Raw genomic sequence first — 23,613 nt, 5'->3', positions numbered from 1 at the left:
AGGGAAACTGGTGCATGGCAAACTCCATTTTATACCACAGAAGACAAGGTTCCTGAGATCAGAGGCAAACTACCCATCAGCACACAAGCATGCGTGTGGAGGATCATTCACTATCCCTGGGTCTTGGGTCTATGAAGTGGAAACTTAAGGGTTCTTTGGAAAGTTATTTGGATGGTGTTTTGCAGGGGCAAGCATGTGAAGGAACGTTTTGTTAAAGTGGACACAGGTGTGAAAGGCTAAGGCAGACTTGTGAGGCAATGTTTTGCTGAAGGAGACACAGGATAGAGGATGCTCTGCTAAAGGATATGCAATGAAGGATTCTTTGCTGACAACACGCATGTGTTGGTCCGCCTTACACTGTGTAGTTGAGCTGCATTTGTTGGGACGCCATAGAGAGAAACCGCACCCAAAACTTCTGGTGGTGTGCTGCAGTTTCTTGCCGCTCCCAAGGACTTGGGCTGATTGGATGCACATGCTGAGGCAAAACCTATGCTGAGGCAAGGTCACGTGATGTTTGGAGGGTATAAATGGGTCTCCAGGGAGCGACGAAGACAGAGCTTGGCTTACTGGTACAGTTAGTTGTACAACACTTGTGGGTCTCAGATCTTTGCTGATTTTTGCTTCCTTGAGAGAAGCACAGCCAAGAACGTGTCCTGGTGTCCCTCCTAGTCCCTTCTGTTGACTCAGGCTGAGGCTGAGGCCTAACTGTCTCTGCTAGCTAGGTCATGCCACCACTATTGCTAACCTGACTCTACCAAACTGGACTGCTGGTGTATCTGTAAAGTGTTTGTGAGTGGGCCCAGCTGCCACTGCCTGCTACCCTGTGAACTGAAGTGCCGATTTCCAGACAACACAAATGGGAGTTTCTCCAAAGAACCTTTACAGGTCCACTACAGGTCCACTTCCCCTGTATCCTTTCTTTTCCACTACCTCTGATGGGTGGTGGTCTACAAGGGAGGTCAAAGCCTTTATGAACCATTATTAAAAATAAGACATTGAAAAAAAATTAAAGTTACAGGTCTATCCACTGCCCTCCTTTTTTCCAGAGATCTATTCCTTCCCCCCAAAAACCAGTCATGTTCTTCGAAACAACCCAGCCTAAGTGGGCATGTCCCACCAGGATGTGTGGTTATGCAATACTGGCCTGAAAGACGAGCTTACTCTGAGTCTGGATAAATTGGAGCATTGCTTTTTTGATCTACAGTCTCCAACGTTTTCCTTGCTACTTTCAAGCAGAAACAGATTCGAAGCAAGGTTTGTGGCATCAGTCACATCCAATACACAGCTTTTGGAGGAGGGAGGACTGGGGACTCTTCAATCTGTCATCTCTGCCATTTGTCTGTACACAGATTCCAAAATTACTGTGGAAACCACACATTCCCAAGCAAACCGATTTCTTTTTCAAACATTTCCTGGCTCTGACTCTGTCTCACTGTCTGTCTCTCTTACACACATACATACACATACATGCCCATGCACACACTACAATTCCATTTGAAATACTAACATCTCCGTGTCAGTCAATGGAAGCCGAGATCTTGTTTCTGCAGCTCATTAGCTCAAAAACCAGCAAGGCTGCCCAGCCCCCACTCCTCCTCCTCCACACTATGTCGGGCTTGGGAGATGAAGTGAGAGTAAGTTGACAGACACGGAAACCTGCTTGGCTCTGGCAAAAGCATTTGTTGGAAGCTTGCTCTGTGATTTACTGAACGCTTTGGGTCAGAAGTGGGAGGACACCCTGAGATGTTAGAAAATTCTAGTTGCTTTGATGTGGGAGGTAAATAAGAAACACACAAGGCGGACTTGAAAGAAGTATGGTGAGTGGGTTCTGAACTCAGGCTCAAGGATAAACATTTCCCAAACATTCCTTGCTGAGAGCTTGAGAGCTAATAGCTGCCTGAGAAAATTTACTTGGCCCAGATGGGACCACCTGCCGATGAGAAGGATGCTCGACACCCCCGCCCCCCAACAGAACTGTTCTCTGCAAAGATAGGATGCCTTGGAGACTGGATAATACATTATCTTCATGCCTCTGACCATTTTTTTTAATTGGTTTTATTTCTCCAGAATGTTTCCAGTTCTTGGAGCAGTGCCTGACACACAGTAGGTGGTCAGCAAGTCACACAGTAGGTGGTCAGCAAGTCACACAGTAGGTGGTCAGCAAGTATTTGCTGAGTGAAAGACAGAATGTGATTTCCACATACAGCTCTGTCTGAAGTTCCTGTCACTGTGTTGACTGCATAAAGGATGTGTAGTGTAGAGGTAGGAAAGCTAGGGGGAATCTTGGTTCCTGTGGTGGTTTGTATATGCTTGGCCCAGGGAATGGCCCTATTAGGAGGTTCTGTTGGAGTAGGTGTGTCACTGTGGGTGTGGGCTTAAGACCCTGACCCCTAGCTGCCTGGAAGTCAGTCTTCCACTAGCAGCCTTCAGATGAAGATGTTGAACTCTCAGTTCTGCCTACACCATGTCTGCCTGGATGCTTCCATTCTTTTGCCTTGATGATAATGGACTGAACCGCTGAACCTGTAAGCCAATACCAACTCAATGTTGTCTTTATAAGACTTGCCTTGGTCATGGTGTCTGTTCACAGCAGTAAAACCCTAAGACAGTCCCTAACAGAATTGGAGAGAAAGATAGACTAGGAAAGCTGGGAGAGAGTCAATATGAATGTACATGGCAGTAGAAAAGCTGTGGGGTCCTGGGAGGTCCTTAGAAGGTGACTGACAGAGGATGGATACAACCCTTGATTCGAGCATCACCTTCAAAGCATTGATGATTTCTTGCTTCCTTGGCTTTAAAGCCAAAGCTTTTATCCCAAGATAAAGGATCTCTGCCCCCTTTCCTCTCACTTTTGCTGCAGGTCATCTCTTCATCGCCTCCCCCAAACCAGTTCTCCTTGAGGACTAAGGAAGGAAGGCAGGCTTTGCAGGAGACCCATTTGTTAAGCTCTTCCTAATCAAGGTCATGCATTTCTCATGGGCTGGAATGCCACGGCAACAAGGATTTTTCTGGGGACCCAAACTGTACATCTTCATAAAGCCTGTGGTGTCTGCATAAAGTGAAAGCCATTCTGCACTCTGTGTGGCTGGGCCCCTGGAGGTCACTGGGAGAATTTGGGAAAAGCATTTTGAGCGCTAATGGCTCCGTGTACAATGACCAGGAGGGCCTTTTGTCTTTCAGATTGTAAATGAGGTCACAGAGAGCTATCTGCCTCAGAATCACCCCCTGGTTTGTCCCTCTGTCTTTGAAGCCCACATAGAAGACCTGTTATGCATTAGCAAAGAGTTTGACTCCTTTAGCTAAAGACATGAAAATGTGAAGACATCACGCCTCTCTGAAGCTCTCTCAGCTCAGGCAGTGTGGGTACCACCAGGGTGGAACTTCCTTGCCTTTGGTGCTAAAACAATTCTGTGGGTAGATAACAGGTGAAGCTGAGAGCAAGGGAGAAAAGCGGGGAGAAAGGAGAATTTGCCAGAACTGGGGTGTAGCTTCAGTGGCTAGGGCGCTTGCCTGGGATGTAGAAAGCCTCAGGTTTGTTCCCCAACATAAACTTGATCTGGTGGTGCATAGCTGTCACTCCAGAGGTGGAAGCAGGAGAATCTGGAGGATCTTCGAGGACATCCTCTATTATATAGTGAGTGAAAGGCTAGACTGCGATACATGAGACTGTGTCTATAAACTTGTAAATGAATAAACCAATAAATATAAACCCATTGTCCAACAAATAAATACATATAGGAATAAAAAAATCCTCCATTTAAAATAACAAAGACTCTGCAAGAGTAAAAGGAAGGAGGGGCTGTGGCGTGACTCTGTCTCGGCTCTCTCAGTTACAGCATCATTACCCAGGCTCCTAAGGGACCTACTGTTGGCACTCGGCAAGGTTTGTTCTTCACGCTTGAAGAGGACTCTCTTTGATAGTAGCTATTCTCGATATGGGGATGTTTCTGGGATTCACCTCACTGAATTTGGAGGGTTCCATTCTGCATGGAGGAACACAACTCTATACATGTAAAAAAAAAAAAGCAAAGTGACAAAGAGTTGTGGGCCCCTTGCCAAAGCCAAGTATCTCCAAAGCTCAAGCTCCGCACACTTCCGTCAGATTCTCTTCCTGAGCATTTGTTTTGAGTAAGAAAAATCTTGACCAGCCATGACCTCTGGGAACTATATAAATAGTCTGTCAAGGCATGCTCACTGATACCATATTGGTCTAAGATCATGAGAGTTAAAGCCCGCCCCCACAAATGCCTGGCATTGTTATTGACACAGTCAAGAGGTAAGGAAGCTTCACCCTTATTGTCTAGCTTTTATAGAACTGAAAGGTGCTATACACACCTGCTGAGGAGATACACAACCAACAGTCCTACCAAACTATGAGTCCTGTGAGCTATAGTAACTGGCCTGACAAGACATGCCCACTGGATCAATAATGGTATGCACATCATGGGAGGAACCAGGCACATTCTGATTGGATTTAAGTCTCATTCTATAAGATGAAGTTCATACTTGGGCACCATTATCAAGCCAAGAACCTGTGTCTAGACAAGTAATAGGCCCTGATAGAGAACATACTACTATTGTTCTACTAAATGGACATAATATAAAGCCATCTCCTAGTGACTTATCACGACACCCATAGATTATTACATCTATAAACCCTCATTAGAAAAGTTTCTTTTTTTCTTTCCTTTTTTTTTTTTTTTTTTTTTGTAGATGGTGGTTAACACAGAGTCTCATAACTGGTCACCATGTCACCTCACAGGCTAAGAGTAATTGAGGTACTCATCCCTAAATTGGACATCCATATTACACCCCTCCTCCCACGGATCACCATGAAAGAGGGAACAGGAAGGTTGTCAGAGTGATGTAGGCTTTGGATGAATAGGTTGAAAAAGTGTTTTCCCGACACAATGAGACAGTTTCACATCTGAGCTCAGAGAGGTTGGGACAGCAAGCACACGATTTATGAACACAACAGACAAAAAAAAAAAAAAAAAAAAACCTCTGCAAGGAATGGGAGTGGGTAGCTGGGTATAAAAATCCCACCCCTAGCTGAGGAGCTATTGATAATTCATGGCTGCTTGAGAAAGAGTTAGTTCCTTTAAAGGAGTGACCTCTGGGAGGCTGACTATGCTCCAGTGGGGAACCACACAATAAAGAGTATATAGACTGAACAAACTGGACTCAAGGGGCTATTTTTTTTTAAAGAGGGTACAAGGCTGGGGGGAGGTAGATCCGGGGAGAGTTAGGAAGAGGCGTTTGGATTAACATGGTAGAAATTATGAAATTCACAAGGAATTAATGTTTTTAAAATAGAAATATATTAAAACAAACCCCTTCTTTCTTATGTTGTTATTGTCATATTTTGTGATAACAATGAAAAAAAAAAGTAATATGGAAAGTAGAGCTTTTGAGCCAAAAGTTTCATCATGGATGGTAGTCGCTCTGTAGACTTGTTAATACAACATTTAAAAGTACTGCTGGGGGTGGTGGGGCACACCTTTAATCCCAGCACTTGGGAGGCAGAGGCAGGCGGGTTTCTGAGTTCGAGGCCAGCCTGGTCTACAGAGTGAGTTCCAGGACAGCCAAAGCTATACAGAGAAACCCTGTCTCAAAAATAAAAAAGTATAATGTACTACATATTATATATGATTAGTCTTAGAACACTAGTTTTGCCCTTGTCCTGGGCCTGGCTCCTAGATCTGGCCTCCTCTTTTGTAAACCCCTTTATGCCCACAGTGTTTGTATGTACAGCAGGGCTGGGGTCTCCTACCTTGCGTATCTTTTTGTAGTTCTGTTTTACTGAGGAAAGGTCCCTCCTCTGCAGCCTGGTCTTCTCCTGCCTCTTCAGTTCTGCTCCCAGGAAGCCAGACTCCCTCCTTGTCCTGACCGTGGGATGAGTGGTGGCCCTCTGGAAGCTCTTCATGATTTTTGTTCTCCCTTTTCCTCTCATGAGAAACCCTGAACATGGAGAAAAACACAAGTCCACCGTTAGGTGTGTTCTAAATGACCCAGTGACCTACAAACGACCCAGCTGGTGTGTGGCCAAGTGAGGAAGAGAAGAAATTGATAATATCAGCTGGTTCTTGAAGAAGACATTGCTGGGAGAGGGTTAGCAAAACTGATAAGCGATGCTGGCCGTTGGAGCTTTTTAGTTTCGTTTGTTACTGCTGTGACCAAATACTTGACAAGAAGCAGTCTTAGGAAGGAAGGGTTTATTCTGGCTTGCAGTTTGGAAGCACACAGTCCTCGACAGTGGGGAAGCCATGAAAGCAGGAATGGGAGGCTGGCAGGTCACCAGGCCTCAGGAAGCAAAAAGTGAATAGGAAGCTGGGCGGGGCCATGTAACCTTCAGGCCCACCCCAATGGCCCGCTTCCTCCAATGAGGTTCCATCTGAAGGTTCCACAACCTTCTCTAACATCTGCCAGATGACGAGCAAGCATTTAAACTCACGGGTTCTACAGGGGGTGGGGTGGTGGTGGTGGTGGTGGTGGTGATGGTGGTGGTGGTGGAATTTCATACGTAAATCAGAACAGTTTTCTGATCTGAGATGCTCCCCCAGCTCCCCGAGACACCATATTTTGAAGATACCTAACTTGCCTTGCTTCAGAGTAGTAGAAATGTTTGTAACTGTGGCCTAGAGGGAGAAAGTGTGCCTTTGAAGGGTGTAGTCTGCCCCCGACCGTTCTGCTCTCTTTTCTTTCTGCCTTCTAATGAAGAAATGAACAACTTTGCACTTCTTTTTGCTCCTCACCTTGACGACCCCACGGTGATGTTTTGCTTCATCTCAGGCTCCAAGACAGTGAAGTCAGCAGACCCAACATTGAAACTGTGAACAGATATAAACCTCCTTCTTTTTAAAGTTGATTTCCTCCGGTATTTTGTCACAGCCGCAGAACACTAACCTATCAAGTTGTTTTTTTTTCCCTTTCCTTTCCTTTCCTTTCCTTTTTCCTTTCCTTTTTCCTTTCCTTTTCCTTTCCTTTCCTTTCCTTTCCTTTCCTTTCCTTTCCTTTCCTTTCCTTTCCTTTCCTTTCCTTTCCTTTCCTTTTTCCTTTCCTTTCCTTTCCTTTCCTTTCCTTTCCTTTCCTTTCCTTTCCTTTCCTTTCCTTTCCTTTCCTTTCCTTTCCTTTCCTTTCCTCTCCTCTCCTTTTTCCTCTCCTCTCCTCTCCTTTTTCCTCTCCTCCCCTCCCCTCCCCTCCTCTCTTCTCTTCTCTTCTTTCCGTTTTCCTTTCCTTTCCTTTCCTTTTTCCTTTCCTTTCCTTTTTTCCGTTCCTTTTTCCTTTCCTTTCCTTTTTTCCTCTTTGTTTCCTCTTTCCTCTTTTCCTCTTTTTCCTCTTTCTTTCCTCTTTCCTCTTTCTCCCCTCCCTCCCCCTCCCCTCCCCTCCCCTCCCCTCCCCTCTCCTTCTCTCCTCTCCTTTCCTTTTCCTTTCCCCCTTTTTTCCTTTCCTTTCCCCCTTTTTTCCTTTCCTTTCCCTTTTCCCCTTTCCTTTCCCTTTCCCCCTTTCCTTTCCCTTTTTTCTTTCCTTTCTTTTTCCTTTTTTCCTTTCTTTTTCCTTTTTTCCTTTCTTTTTCCTTTTTCCTTTCTTTTTCCTTTTTCCCCCCTTTTCCTTTTTCCTTTCCTTTTCTCTCCTCCTCCTCCTCCTCCTCCTCTCCTCCTCCTCCTCCTCCTCCTCCTCCTCCTCCTCCTCCTCCTCCTCCTTCTTCTTCTTCTTCTTCTTCTTCTTCTTCTTCTTCTTCTTCTTCTTCTTCTTCTTCTTCTTCTTCTCCTTCTTCTCCTTCTTCTTCTTCTTCTCCTTCTTCTCCTTCTTCTCCTTCTTCTCCTTCTTCTCCTTCTTCTTCTCCTCCTTCATCTTCTCCTTCTTCTTCTCCTTCTTTGTGGACTGAAGATATTAGCCATGGATATTTTCCTCCCCGTTAAATTGTTTGTGCACCTTTTAGGATCTCCCAACACGGGTCTTCAGTGACTCTCAAGCACCCACCATCTTACTCAGCATAGGTTTTCCTGTCCTTCCTGACCCAAGTCTGTTCAAGCCTCCACCCTCTCTGTTACTCCCTCCTCAGTGATGTTTCAGGCTCCAGAGACTTGGTGACTTGGCCCAAGTTTCTCCCTCTGTCCAGAATACAGCGGTTTCCTTCCTCATGCCCACTCGAATTCCTGTCCTCATTCTCCTGGGAATATCTAGGGTCACTTCCTTTGTATCCTATCCATGCATGACACCTCCCATTCCCACCTCCAGGTGCAGACCCATCTTTCCCCTGGTCACCACTTGTGAGTAAATTCCCTTTTGTAACAAGCCAGCCACACTTTAATGTTCAGGCAGGTCACAGGTCTTTTTTTCTCTTTTATGGGATGATAGGTTCCATGAGGCCCTGGGTTCTGCCTACTGTGAGCACAGGTATTTCTCTGTCATAGAGCGCTGTGACTGGTGTGAGGTGGACAAACTCTATTTCATGGGCAGGTGGGAGCACATGGGAAGGTAGAGAGAAACAAATCAGTGATTCCAAATATTAACTAGAAGGGAGGGAGAGTTGAAGTGTGTGTGTGTGTGTGTGTGTGTGTGTGTGTGTGTGTGAGAGAGAGAGAGAGAGAGAGAGAGAGAGAGAGAGAGAGAGAGAGAGAGAGAGAACTACATTACTACATTTAGTATTTGGAGTATACTAAGCAAATTCTCAACCACTGAGCTATACTCTCCTTCCAACACCCCCCCCCCCGCCATTTTGACATAGGGTCTCATGTAGCCTCAGCTGGCCTCATCCTTACTATGTAGCTGAGGATAGCCTTGAACTTCCAGGTTTGCCTTCTGAGTGCTAGGATTATATATATGTGCCACTATATCCTTGTATGTAGTGTTAGGATCTAAACCCAGGGGTTTGTGTGTTTGTGTGTGTGCATGTGTGTGCATGTGTTTGTGTGAGTGTGTGTGTGTGTGTTAGGCAATCATTCTATTAACTGAGCCACATTTCCAACCCCAACCAGCCTTTTTAATCCTTATTTTCATTTTGGTACAGGGTCTTGGTAGCTTAGCAAGGCAATTGAACTTGGAATCATCTTCTTTCAGTCCCCCAAGCGGCTGAGATTACAGGCCTGCACCACCAGGCCTGGCTTGCATTGTGTTTTTTGATCCACCCTAAATCCACAGTCATGACCAGAAAATCAAAGGAATGCATTTCTATCTGAGAAGATTGCGTCTGGGATTGGTTAAGGGTGCCTTGGGATTGAGTCAGAGTATTTTAGCCCTGGCTAAAGGTGTCCTGGGATTGAATCAGGCTGTCTTGGGATTGTTTAAGGGTGTTCTGTGGTGGGGTCAGGCTAGCCTAGGATTAGTCAATCAATTTTTAGGGTGTTCCATAATTGGGCCAAGGCTCAAAACTTCTCTCTTCGGTATTATAAGGTTATTCCATCTGCAGTAATACTGAGTGGTAATGTTATCTACTGGCTTTAATTATTTGTTTTTCTGCCCAAACTCAGAAATGAAGTTTGACCACCACCATCCTAAATGTGGACACTAGGATTCAAACATAACAGACTCCTGGATGGCCCCTCCTGTCCTCATTTGTCTCTAAACTATCCACACTGATACTGGACAGACAACTGGACATTTCCTTCAGCAGCCAGATGTAAAAAGTTGTATCATTTTTCTTTTATGGGTTTGAACTTGGTTTCTGACATTGTGGTTTCCAAAGCCTACATTCCCTTCTGATGTGTCTCTTGTTTCTCTCCAAAGACCCAACTTAAGCAATCCCTGTATACACTGTGGTGGGAAGCTAGGGAGGTTTTTGTTTTTTTTTTTTCCAAAGGAAAACAAAATTGTTAAGCTTAGGAAAACATCTGCTCTGTGTCCACTGGCTGGATTCCTCAACATTTCTAGCAAGCTGTGACACTTGAACTGACAAGCCTGAGGCATATTTTGGCACATTAAGAAAATCTATACTCGATAAATAAGTGATTATGTACTTCTCCAGGGACCTCTTCTGAAAGTGTTCCTCACACACCTTGTGATGATTCTTGTTTACAAAGCTGCAGAGGCTTTGGCAATTTACCTTATTAGGCAAATATGCAAATCTATCTGAGCCCACAGGACTCAATTAAGCCAGACCTTGTCAAGAGGAATGGAGTCATCCTCGGCTGCTGAGTAGTTGGGACGCTCCCGGAGAACAGCTACTGACACCTAAAAACTATTCTCATAAATACTGATGAAAAGTAATAATTTTTAAAAGGCCCCACAATCTAGTAATTAACAGGATGTGGCCAGATTTCTTCTCTCCGAAATTAAAAATGGTTATTACCACCCCCTCAATGTAATCAGAAAATATCTGCGGCAATCTTAACAAGTTTTAAAAAAGATATTATTAATATAAGTTGCTGTGGTGCTTGCTTGTACATTGCACATAAAAGTACTGGTATTTCTCCCCCTCCCATATATGCTTTATTGAAGGGGAAACATATTATTCATTGCCTTTATGCAGCAATATTTATTGAATTTTTGGTATCTCTTCTGCCGTCCACCCAACCCTCCATCCCGCCCCGGGATCTATGCTAGTTGCTAGAGGTCCAGCAGGATCAAGCCAGTAAAGAAATCAGGAAGGTAACTGTAGTTTATGGAAGGTGCCAGAAAGAAATAGAGGAGATGCCGAGGGAGAAGAAGCTGAAATTAGACGGTTGTAAAAGGCCCTTTGACAATAGAATTTAGAGCAGAAACCCTGGAGCCCATGGCAGCCACCCAGATGGAAACTGGGCTTCACAATGTGTGCACAGGAGAATAAAGTTTTTGAAGCAGAGTTGAAGAGAATCTGAGGGCCTGAGAGAAACCGCTGTGGTCAGAGCGGCTGAGATGGGAAGCAGCACGTGATGAGGCTAAAGAAAAGCCCGAGCCCGGCACAAGGCCTCATGGGTAATAACTATGATTTCAGATCGTAGTCTGAAAGCGATGGGAACCGAGGGAAAGCGCCATGATGGAATTTGCATTTTATGAAAGTTAATCTGGCTGACCTTTGAGGAACAGACTGAAGAGGGAAAAGATGAAATAGGGAGAGAGGGAAGAGGTGGGGAGGATGCGGAAGAGCGCACAGGACCAGTGTCACAGGAGATGGAGAAAGGAGGATGGATGACGGTTCTGGAGGCAGGACTGATAAGACGCGCTGATGCATCAGATTGAGGGGATTGAGAGAGGCGAGTGGATTTCTTTTCATATGTATATATCCATGTATATGTTCTGGTGCACAAGACTCTAAGTAGGCACCCTATGCCATGCTCAGGAACTCCACCCACTTCATTTGAGACACGGGCTCTCATTGGCTGGAAACTTGCCAGTTAAGCTACACTGGCTGACTGCTGAGTCCTAGGGATCCTCTTGTTTTGAATTCTCCAACGTTGGGATTGCAGGCAAATGTCACTATGCCCCGCAATTTGGGTTCTGCACTTTGAAGAGGGGAGGGGCGGCAACGTTGTTCTGGTGACCAAACTCAATCCTTCATGCTTCCAAGGCAAGCACTTGACCTGCTGAGCTACCTCCCCAACTCCATTGCTAGTGCTTAGAGACGAGTAGTGGGGTTGTTGGTGTCACTGGCTAATGGAGAACTCTTTGTTGTTGTTGGTGGTGGTTTTATTGGATATTTTCTTTATTTACATTTCTAATCTTATCCCCTTTCCTGGCTTCCCCTCTGAAAAACACCCTCCTCCTATCTCCTCCCCACTCCCCCTGTTCACCAACCCACCCACTCCTGCTTCCTATCTCTGGCATTCCCCTACAGTAGGGCATAGAGCCTTCATAGGATAAAGGGCCTCTCCTCCCATTGATGTCTGACTAGGCCATCCTCTGCTGCATATGCAGCTGGAGCTATGAGTCCACCATGTGTGCTCCTTGGTTGGTGATTTAGTCCCTGGGAGCTCCGAGAGTACTGGCTAGTTCGTATTGTTGTTCCTCCTATGGGGCTGCAACCCCCTTCAGCTCTTTAGGTCCTTTCTCTAGCTCCTTCATTGGGGACCCTGTGCTCAGTCCAATGGATGGCTGTGAGAAATACTTCTGTATTTGTCAGGAACTAGCAGAGCCTCTCAGGAGACAGCTATATCAGGCTCTTGCCAGCAAGCACTTGTTGGCACCCACAACAGAGTCTGTGTTTGGTGATTGTCTCTGGGATGGATCCCCAGGTGAGTAGTCTCTGGATGGTCATTTCTTCAGTCTCTAGTCCACACTTTGTCTCTGTAACTCCTTCCATGGGTGTTTTGTTCCCTGCTTTTAAGATGGATCAAAATATCCACACTATGGTCTTCCTTATTCTTGAGTTTCATGTGGTTTGTGAATTGTATCTTGAGTATTTGGAGCTTTGGGGCTTCTGGGCTAATATCCACTGATCAGTGAGTGTATATCATGTGTGTTCTTTTGTGATTGGGTTACCTCACTCAGGATGATATGCTCCAGATCCATCCATTTGCCTACAAATTTCATAAATTCATTGTTTTTAATAGCTGCATAGTACTCCATTGTGTAAATGTAGCACATTTTCTATATCCATTCCTCTGCTGAAGGACATCTGTGCTCTTTCCAGCTTCTGGCTACTATAAATAAGGCTGCTATGAACATAGTGGAGCATGTATCCTTATTACATGTTGGAGCATCTTCTGGGTATATGCCAGGAGTGGTATAGCTGGGTCCTCAGGTATTACTATGTTCAATTTTCTGAGGAAATGCTAAACTGATTTCCAGAGTGGTAGTACAAGCTTGCAGTCCCACCAGCAATGGAGGAGTGTTCCTCTTTCTCCATAACCTCACCAGCATCTGCTGTCACCTGAGATTTTGATTTTAGCCATTCTGACTGGTGTGAGGTGGAATCTCAGGGTTGTTTTGATTTGCATTTCCCTGATGACTAAGGATGTTGAACAATTTTTTTTTAAGGTGCTTCTCAGCCTTTCGGTTTTCCTTAGTTGAGGATTCTTTGTTTAGCTCTCTACCCCATTTTAATAGAGTTATTTGTTTCTCTGGAGTCTAACTTCTTGAGTTCTTTGTATATATTGGATATTAGCCCTCGCTATCTACCTATTCTATGCAATCCCCATCAAAATTTCAACTCAATTCTTCATAGATTTAGAAAGAGAAATTTCCAAATTCATCTGGAATAACAAAAAACCAGAATAGAGAAAACTATTCTCAACAATAAAAGAACTTATGGGGGAATCACCAGCCCTGACCTCAAGCTGTACTACAGAGCAATTGTGATAAAACTGAATGGTATTGGTATAGTGACAGGCAGGTAGATTAATGGAATAGAATTGAAGACCCAGAAATGAACCCACACACCTATGGTCACTTGATCTTTCACAAAGAGCTAAAACCATCCAGTGGAAAAAAGAGCATTTTCAACAAATGGTGCTGGCACAACTGGAGGTTAGCATGTAAAAGAAGGCAAATCTATCCATTCTTATCTCCTTGTACAAAGCTCAAATCTAAGTGGATCAAGGAACTCCACATAAAACCAGGGACACTGAAACTTATAGAGGAGAAAGTGGGGAAGAGGCTCGAAGATATGGGCACAGGGGGAAAATTCCTGAGCAGAACAGCAATGGCTTGTACTGTAAGATCAAGAATCGACAAATGGGACCTCATAAAATTACAAAGCTTCTGTAAGGCAAAGGAGGCTGTCAAAAAGACAAAAAAAAAAAAAAAAAAAAAGCCATCAACAGATTGGGAAAAGGTCTTCGCCAATCCTAATGGAGAACTCTTAAAGAGAGTTTTCATAGGGAGCTTGGGGATGAAGACCCAGGAGGTCGTAAGTTGGGAATCCCATTGCTCGTGCTATGGAGAAACGAAACCTTTTGGCAATACTTCATTCGAATGCCAAGTCTTGTCATTTATTGCTGTAACTCTTAAAACCATGCTAGAAATATTCGAAGAACAACAGGCCACAGAGCTTGAGACACCTAGTTTGGGGCATGGAGAGCGATTCAGGGATTGACAATGCATTTAGCAAATGATGTAAGGGATGCAAGTGTGCAATTGTAGGTTTCTCTTTCTTGCGGCTTGCCTGGTCAGATCTTGTTATTGCTTTTGAAGTAGCTGGGCTCCAGGACATGTTAACCAGGCTCAAGGACATGCAGGTACAGGGAGAGTGTCAGCTGTGCTGAAAGGGATGGTCAGAGTATCTAGAGAGAAGAAGGATGATTCCAAAGGGAAGAAAATGAGCCAGAAAGATGACTTTGTGTGGAAAGGAGCTTGCTGCTGAGTCTGAGGGCCTGACCTTGATCCCTGGGGGCCATATAATGGAAGGAGAGAAGAGACTCCCTCCATCCCCTTCCTCTCCTTATCCCCCTCCCCCTTCCCTTCTCTCCCTCCCCTCACCAAATAATAAGTAATAAAAGGTAAGAAATAAAAGGCAGATAGAGAGTGCCTGATGCCCGTAGATGACACAACTTAATCATTGCTCTCCTTGTTTTCAAGGACATGTAGCTCAGAGTTTTAAAATAACTTACTCATTACAGTGAATTTTTCCTTTATAAACCAAGTATCTCACAAAAGGTGATAGCCCCAAAGCCATCTGTAGCATAATTCAGCAGAGCTGCCTTCGTATGAAATGTCACCGGCCTGTTTGCTCTCCTGCCAGCCTGCCCACTTCTGAGGACACACTGTCCGGTGCTCAGCCTTGCTTATCTCTACTTCTGTTTGCTCTTCTGACAGGGTTCGTGGTACTTTCAGGAAGCATAATATTTGGATGGTGGGTTAGGAGGTGACAGAGCAGAATGAGTAAATTTGAGGCTTACAGAGGGCAAGGCATCTGATCTGGAAGAATGGATGGTTGCAGGGGCTTCTGTTTTGTGCATCTAGAATCTTGGCACTGTGCAGGGCCCAGTTCTCTGTGATTGGTATAATACACTTGAGTTTTTGAGTGAGAGAGAAGCCTATCTTCAGTGCTTAGCATCATTGATCTCTGCTTTGTAACTTTAGGCTTGTGACTTCATGTCTCTGAACCCGTGTTGCCATCAGTAAAGTGTGGATAATTATAGATATGCAAACTGCAGGGACAATGGGAACTTGGGGAGAGTAATCGCTATAACTCAAGTAAAGCACTTAGCACACCACTTAATCATGCTGGGAAGCACCAAGCCTATTCTGTCCATCGTATTCTAATTATTGAGTCTGCTAACATGGCTGCTGGTTTGATGGGAAATACATTCAGGGTTTGGAACCCTGATGTCCTGAGTGGAGGGAGTTGAAGTGATGAGGGAGTCTCTCTACTGTACTCAGCAGTGGTTGTAAACTGGAAACTTCTGACACGTTGTACTCATTCAATTTTCAAACTCAATTAAAAATGTAAAATTAAACAATTAAGGGTGGGTGGGCATGGATAGGTGGGTATATTAGCCAAAATGAGCCCTTTCTTATACAGTGTAGACTGTTAGAACCAGGACAGAGCCACACACCCATCTGAGGTGGCTACGCTCAGTCATGGCTTTGAAGGCCATCTTTCCCCATGTTTCTCTTCCTTCTCCAGCTCCATGCCTGACTCAGACAATTCTGTTTCAGTCTTAGACCTTTAACGAGTGCATAGTCACAGTCCTTTGTCATCTCCTTGGCTCCTGAGTGTTTGTTTTTTATCCTCAGCTGGCCTATCTGTCACCTGGTGATGGTAATGTTGTTTACCACCAGAATCTTATGAAGGATCTTATGAAGATAAATTAACGCCGACATGAACAGATTTGCCAGGAGGGACAGAGACTAGCCACAGTTACCACCAGAAAGCCTTGCTAAGTGGTGGGCATCAAAGTGACCTTCCTAATAACAGAGTTACCATGAGTTCTTGGGGAAGTGGGAAGGACGTATATCCTCTTGGAGGAGATGGCCTGCTATCATTGGGCTGCTTAGTCTAGGCAACACAGAGGTAGGTACTGATGACACAATGCATTAGGAAGTAGTTTCTGAAAGATTGCCTGATGGTTCAGTGGGGTAAGGCAATGAGCAATTAAGACTGTTTCCTGGGGCCGCAGAGATGGTGCAGTTGCCACGAGGCATGAGGGTCTGAATTTGGATCATCCCTGCAATCCTACAGTTGGAGACAAGTGGATCCCCAGAGCTCACTGGCCAACCTACCCTCAGTAGATTTGATACAGGGTTCAGTGAGAAACGCTGCCTTATAAAATAAGGTAGAGAATTAAAATACAAGAAGAGACATGTGACATTGGCTTCTGGCCTACACATGCACATATGTGTGCATGCATCTCCTTGCCTGTTGACACAGAAATAAAGTTGTACACATGTATACACCACGACACATACATATGCAATGCACTCATGCATACACCAAATGTACAGCTTCTCTTACGTTTCACAGTAGTGGCTAAGTACACGGAGCTGCTATTTGCTGAGATCTGTAGGGTGATTCTAACACATGATCTAAACCCCAGGTGATTCTCCCCACGTTCAAGAATTCTGCAATCGTTCAAGGTTCAAACGGCTATGGATTGAAAGGCTTCAGAGGGAAGAATGCATAAGTCCTGCACATGGAAGAATGCATAGGTCCTGCACATGTGTGGACTTATTTTCCTTGCCCTCATCTCCTCAACAACACAGCATCACAATAATTTCCGTTGTATCAGGAAGACTGAGTGTGCAGAGGTGGCATGCAAATGCTACACCACGTGTTTCCTCCTGTTTTCAAATCGATTCTTTGATGATTTCATGCGTTTACAATATGTTTTGTCCATATCAACTCCCCTATTCCCCCTCCAACTCAACACAGATGACCTACCACACTCATTTCCCAACTTCATGACTGCTCTTCATGGTCCACTGAGTCCAATCCCTACTGCCCTTTCGTGCATGGGTGTTGGGCTACCCACGGGAGCACAGCCAACCCAACAAAGACCAGTTCCCTGAGGAAAACGGATCTCCCTCTCTTAGCAGCCTTCAGCTGCTAAAACTTCTCAGCTAAGGCTCGGGACCTCATGAGCCTCCCTCCCATCTATGTTGGATGGGAGTAGGTTTGATCTTATACAGATCTTATGCCGGTAGGCATGGCTGCTATTGGCCAGTGATTACAAAGGCTCTGATGTGTCTGGAAGGCATGGCTTCTCAGAAGTCCTCTGTCATCTCTGGCTCTTACCACCTTTCTGTGCAATATTCCTTGAGCTACATATGGAGGAGCCCACTATAGATAACTTATTCATGAAGACTGATAGTTTCACAGTTCTTCATGCTCTGCCCTCTGACCAGTTGCTTGGCTTCTGCATTGGTTGCCATACTCTGTAGAAGTAGAACCAGGCGCCCAGGGACAACTGTCCATACATAGATGAGTACTGACTTGTCTCTAGCATCCAGCTAAGTTGGGCCAATGGGCTGCTCCGGGGGGATCTGAAAAGATGCTAAAAAAGGCAATAAAGCTAGTGTTTATATCTTAACCTGAGAAGAAGGCTTGGGGTCCTTAGGACTTTAACTGGAGGTTATCATTCCTCTTTGTATAGTCTCTTCTGAATTTGATGCCTATTCCCTGAGTTCAGCAGGCCTTGGGCCTTGGGCTGCTAGTGGTTTCTTACAGGATTCCTACATTTTTATGGTATTTTGTTTTTATTTATCTTGGCTTGATTTCTCTGCTGCATTTCCCTTTCCTTCTCTTCTCCTTTCCATACCCTTTCTCCCTTCCTTCCCTACTCCCCTCTTTTATTTTCGTAGCCCTGCCTGTCTTTGAACCCATGATCACATCTACCCCAGCTTCCCAAGTTCTGGGATTATAAGTGGATTATAGTGGTGCTCTATTACACCTGGCATGAATTATCCTATTTTGAGTCAATGAAAAGTGATGGCATGTCCAAAGACATTGAAACAAATTAGAATGGCTCAAGTAGGAAATGAAAAGAGGGAATCACAGTTAACGTTCTAAATCTCAAGATGGAATTTTGAGTCCACAGCAAGATATCATTCCAGAAATAAGCCCCTATGGAGAAAGAACATGGTTTTCCAAACATCTATAGAGTATTTTTTTTAATATGCAAGGAGTCCAGCTAGATCCTGTAGGATAAATGTTACTGTATAGAGCAAACAGAGAAAATGACTGGTGAAAATTTCTAGTAGAGAGGAAGAAGAAATGGAAAATATTAGCAAGGGAGGAGGGAGGAGAGAGGAGGGAAGAGAGAGGAGGGAGGAGGGAGGAAGCAGAGAGACTCTGAGAGGGTACAACTGGTCATTGAAGAATGGGTATGAACTTCCTCCATCACCCTTAAGCAAATTTGGGACAGAGATTGATGATACATTAAAAACTCAAGAACCCCTAGACAGTGTGAGGAAGTGTTTATCCTTCCTAGCATCCCCACTGTGTCCACCATGGCTGAGAAGGGGTCCTCATAGTCTGGATCTTCTATCTCTGTTAGAGGTTACCCATGTGCCCAGGACAGCAATCTTGGCACAGCCTTGGGACCAGGGCAAGGCAGTAAGAGGGCATAGAGAGCAAGGGTCTGAGCGAATGTGGAGGTCACAGGGACCTTGGGTGTCAGCAGCAGATGACAGCATGGTATTCTACAAAGAACAACAGGGTCAGCTCAACCCCAGCAAACACTAGTCAGATGCTTAGGGACAATGGCAGTCTTTAGCCAGGGAGACCAAAGGCTCCAAGGACCTTTGGGACAGGGCATTTCCACTTTCTTCTTCACCTGGTAGAGTGGGGAGCTTGCAGTCTTTTCTCGGCGACTGGGTGTACCTACCCAGAATTGCTCTTCCTCCTTCCCTGCTAAGCAACGCTTTCTAGTCCCTTTCCCTATCCTCTGGAAACTTCCTTTAGTTGTTGTTTTCCCTGCCTGGGTTTAGAAAAGAGGAACGGGCAAAGGGGCTCCTGAGAGGGAAAGGTTCATTCCTTGAACTTAGTAGCTATTTTCTCAATGACGTTTGAGTTTATATAAGTGATCAGTTATGATGTAACAGGGGCATCATAGTTAAACCTCCACTGACAATTTCCAATCTTCTCCATTAGAGTAGATGGTGGCTCCAGAGGAAGTGAGCAATGACTTTATAAAGAAATAATGAACCAGGTATTATGGCACATGCCTTGAATCCCAGTGTTTATGAGGCAGAGGCATGAGAATCTCTCTTAGTTCTAGGCCTGTGTGTTCTATATCGTGAGTTCTAGGCCAGATGAAACTACATAAAGAGACCTTGTCTAAAATGCAATTATCATGAATTTCATCTTCTCAGGAAAATGTGCGAGTGTTTTCTGTACATTTTAATTTCATTTTTGGATTCTCTCACAAGGCTGATCCTTACCTGGACTGTCATTTTGACCCATGGAGTCAAGATAATAGGTGAAGCAGGGAGCTTTTGTTGAACACAATCACTACTTATACTTACAAAGTAATTTTCAATACAAAGGCACTAACGGAAATTAATACAAAGAGACAAATGTCTATCTACAAAACAAAAGCGTCATTTTGATTTGTCCTCTCTGTGTTAAAAATACTGGGTGGCTGACTGACCTAACCCTTCTGCCTGCCTCGGGAAATCTGTGGTACCCCCATCCTTTGCTCACACAAAGCCAAAGAGAGAGACATGAGCAATTACCTGATGCTGTCCTGTGACGTCAAGCTCTGGCTCGTTTGGGCGCTCTTCCAATTATTGAAATGGGACATTCTCAAGATGGTGTCCAGACTCAACAGTGTTGACAGGGGTTTTGCTATTTCCTTCCTTCTTAGCCGTTGCCTTTATACAAAACCCCAGGATTTGTGGAGATTGCTCTCCATCCTTTCTCTGGCATCCTAGATCCTGACTCTGAGGCTCTGGACTCCTTTGGAATGTTAACATTGTGATGCTATGGAAAGGGTGTTGGCAATATCATCCCTAGGGTTCCGAAGAACAGGCACTAGAGGACAGATGTTAGCCCTGTGTGTTCTCTGCACATCTTCCCTGGCTGTGTTCTATAGCCCATGACACTTGAGGGAAGTATTTCCCTTGGTTGGCTGAAGAATGGGTGTGGCACAAACACACAACCCTTCTTTTGCCTTCGTTATTCTGATCCAGAAGCATCTGAAGTTTTAAAGATCACTTTTCTTTAGCTTAGAACTCTGTCCACCTCTGAGAGGAGGGGAGGTCCCCGTGCCAGCAGCAGCAACTATGAGAGTGAATGTGCAACTTTGGTTGCGGAAACCACTACCTAGCTTTCACAGTGCTACCAGAGATGGCTGCATGAATCACATCAAATGTGCTGTGTTCATAATTTCTGTCATGGTTTTCTTTCTTACCCATAAAGAGTTGTGTCTCTGCCTCCCTGTCCTCTCCTCTTCCCTCTCCGCTCCCCTCCTTCCCCCTCCTCCCCTCCCCTCCCCTGCCCTCTTTTCTCCTCTCCCATCCCCTCCCCTCCTCTCCTCTCCCTCCCCCTATCCTCTTCTCTCAACACCTTCTCTTTTAGAAGGCCATGCCTCTTCTTCCTCCTCTTTCTACTGTCTCTTCTCTCTGTCTCTCTCTCTGTCTCCTCTCTCTCTCTCATTCAGTTCCTATCTTGCTACATATTATGATCAGAGATTATAATCTATGTGGCTTTAAATAAATTCATTGGAACATCCTTTATAGCCTGGAATGTGCTTAGTCTTTGAAACTATTTCCTGGACAATTGGAAAGAATGTAGATTATCATAAGAGTAGACATAAGGTTCTGCAGATATGACCAGGATCAACTGTCTTATGTTTAACTTCTACCACCATTATTAATTTCTTGATGACTTAATCAATTTTCAATAGTTTGATATTAACATCATATTTGAAAACATTCACAGTTTTATACTTCAGTTGGCTTTTGATTTCAACACACTTCTGTTTAGTACACAAAACACACACACACACACACACACACACACACACATACACACACACACACACACACACACACACACAGAAACACCAAGTCAAACGCTGGCTTGGCTATTGTCCAAACCAGTGTTTTAAGCCTATGCTCTTGATGGTTCCCAGCTCAAATTTGTCAATTTTTTGATTTGCTCTGAATAGCTTTCTGTCTCACTAAATAATGTCACAGTCTGAAATGTATTTAATTGTCTATGATGAAAGTGTCCTAATTTTATTAGTATTTTTAAAACATAACTCATGTTTCTTTGTTCTGATTTCTTTTTTGGATTGATGGTTTGTTTTTCTGGTTTTTTGTTTTGTTTTGGTTTGTTTTTTTTGCTTTGCATCAATTCTTTATTCCCATTTTCCTTTACAGAAAGACAAATCTTTTCAGTGTGTTTACTCTCTCACACTATTCTTTTAGAAGTTACTTATTCTAGTTAATGAGCATTTCAATGGGGGGGGGCTTATTTTAACATGCTATGCAAGCAAAACTCTTTCCTTAGGTTTATTAGGAGCCTAAATTTTGAGCATTTTAATGTCAAGGAAGTGCTTTGTTTAAATCAATGTCTACTTAAACTTAGTTTTCCCTCAAACTGCTACCATTGCTGGTTATAACAATTGTCATTATTTGTTTTTATCAATCTGACACAAACCTAGACCTGGGAAAAGGGAGTTTTAGTTGAGTTGCCTCCACCAGATTTGTCTATGGTCATGTCTGTGGGTATCGTTTTCTTGATTGCTGATTGATGTAGAAGGACCCAGCCCACTGTGGGTGGCTCCATTCCTAGGCAGGTGGACCTATGATGTATAAGTAGGGTAGCTGAGGAAGCCAGAGGAAGCAATCTATTAAGCAGTATTCCTCTGTGGTTTCTGCTTTAAGCTCTCCTGCCTTGAGCTCTTTGCCCTGGCTTGCCTCTGGTCTGGATGATGTAACCTGTAAGATGTCATAAACCCTTTCCTCCTCGAGTTGCTCTGGTTACGGTGTTTATCACAGCCACAGAACGCAAAGGAGAGCAACCGTATATTTAACATATTAGAAGTGCATTTCTGGACCTCATTTTTGTTTTACTCTGATTGTAACGCAGTCCGTAAACAAAAATCACACAGATAGGAAAGGGATGCTCCAGCAGCCTCATAAATATCTGAGGGAAGCGATGAAAGATGTGAAATTCTGCAAGGCAAGAGAGCCTTGATGGATTCAGGCCAACAGATTAAGGACCTCTAGAGCTTGAAACACATTTTCTTCTACTTTATGTGTTTGTTCATTAAGAAAAACTCCATGTAACAACTGAGACACTATAATATATGGTTTATTATTTATAATTTTTTATTGCACTTGCATTCAGACAGTTAACAATATATTTCTTCTGACTATGTCACCTATTATGTGTCCTGTGATATGTTGTTGCTTCCAGCCACTGGGTAGATTTATTTATTCTTTCTTTATTTAGAGACATTGTCTTACTGTGTAGCTCAGGCTTGGCTACATTCCATAGCAGCAGTTACATTCAGTTACTGGACAGTAATCCAGATACTGGAGAAAAGGGCCGATAAGCAAAATAAGACATTGTCATTTCTTTTGTGGGATAAAACTTGTGGAAGATTAGTCATTTCACAGAGCGGGGTTTGTTAAATCCCATCACCGAACACGATGCTCTTCCTTACTGGGCAAACATTAAAGAAAATATCTGTAAACATAATTAACCTTAGATAGCAAGCCCAAGCCAGAGCAAATCCCAGCCTGAAGAGGGGAGATGGGAATGAATTACTATTTCTAGAATAGTAAGCAAACAATCAAATGTTGCAAGTTAAAATCCTTCTAAAGGCCATGCCTCTACCCCTATTCACATCTCCCCAGATGGCAGAGAATGAAGCTTGGTCCAGGACAGCCATATCTGCTTCCCATCTTCTTCTCTCCCATTTCCCTTTGCCTGCCTCATTCCCAACCTCCCCCACCCCCATTTTGTGCCTTTGTTTCGGTTGTAATTATTTATCTCTGTTCTCTTCATTTGGAGAAAACAACCCCACAGCATGCCTTTTGACATCTCATGTGACCTTTGACTATTGGGTTAGAACGAATCTCAAACACAAGCAAAAGTAGGGTGGTCTAACAGTGTGTTGAAGACCTCCTCAGGTCTGCGGCTGGCAGGTGTTTGTAGCTTTTATCTGTGAGTCTGGGTAAGTCACTCACCTTCCCTGTGCTCTGGTCTCTTCATCCTCATAATGGTTCCTCCCCAAGAAGTGACCATGAAGGTTAAATAAGCTAACAGCTCAGGGACATAGAAAACTACAAACCGGTTGTCCAATATACAGTAGCTATTGTTCCAGGACCAAAATTTTTTGCTAGTTTAAAAGGATTGGTGGAAAGATAAATCAGGAAACACAATGTAAGTTAATTAAAATATCATCTGTATTCATAGGTGCATAAAAAGATGTATAGGATTTCCTAGCTTATGACTTACTGTATCATTGCTTTGTTTTATCTTTTCCAAAATGACTGTGTACTGCTTGTGTTTAAGGACATTCTGAGCTTGTGTGTTTTCTGCATGTGGATTCAAACATTCAGACTGTAATTGAGAGAGTCCACAGTTGAGGCCAGCCATCTTTCTGGCTTCACATTGTTGGGAGAAAGCCATTCACACAGGTAACCTTTGTCTAACAGAAAGCCTTTCCCAGAATTCTAAGGCGTCTTGGTGCTTAGAAAGGACGTCACAGTTCTCAACAGTGCCCGGGGTAGAATTTCATCAGAGAAAATCAGATCGTTTTTTTCCCAATGCCCTTAGGGAACAAACTATTTTGT

At 44.0% G+C, this 23,613-nt stretch overlaps 1 protein-coding gene across 1 annotated transcript in view; it reads right to left on the bottom strand.

Moving 5' to 3' along the window:
• Positions 1-19,744, bottom strand: part of LOC110305676 (uncharacterized) — a 36,296-nt gene extending 16,552 nt beyond the window's left edge. The window contains exons 1-2 of the mRNA XM_021177741.2: positions 19,537-19,744; positions 5,774-5,961 (exon numbers count right to left, since the gene is read on the bottom strand). Of these exons, the coding sequence (XP_021033400.2) occupies positions 5,774-5,961; positions 19,537-19,604 (256 nt within the window). The 5' untranslated portion in view covers positions 19,605-19,744. The remainder of the gene's footprint in view (positions 1-5,773; positions 5,962-19,536) is intronic.
• Between the last annotated feature and the right edge of the window lie 3,869 nt (positions 19,745-23,613).

Source organism: Mus caroli, unplaced genomic scaffold (assembly GCF_978045245.1).
Source record: "Mus caroli unplaced genomic scaffold, Mus_caroli_1 scaffold_13, whole genome shotgun sequence".
Classification (NCBI taxonomy): domain Eukaryota; kingdom Metazoa; phylum Chordata; class Mammalia; order Rodentia; family Muridae; genus Mus; species Mus caroli.
The sequence above is the reverse complement of the archived record's forward strand: the minus strand, read 5'-3'. Positions and strand labels throughout refer to the sequence as shown.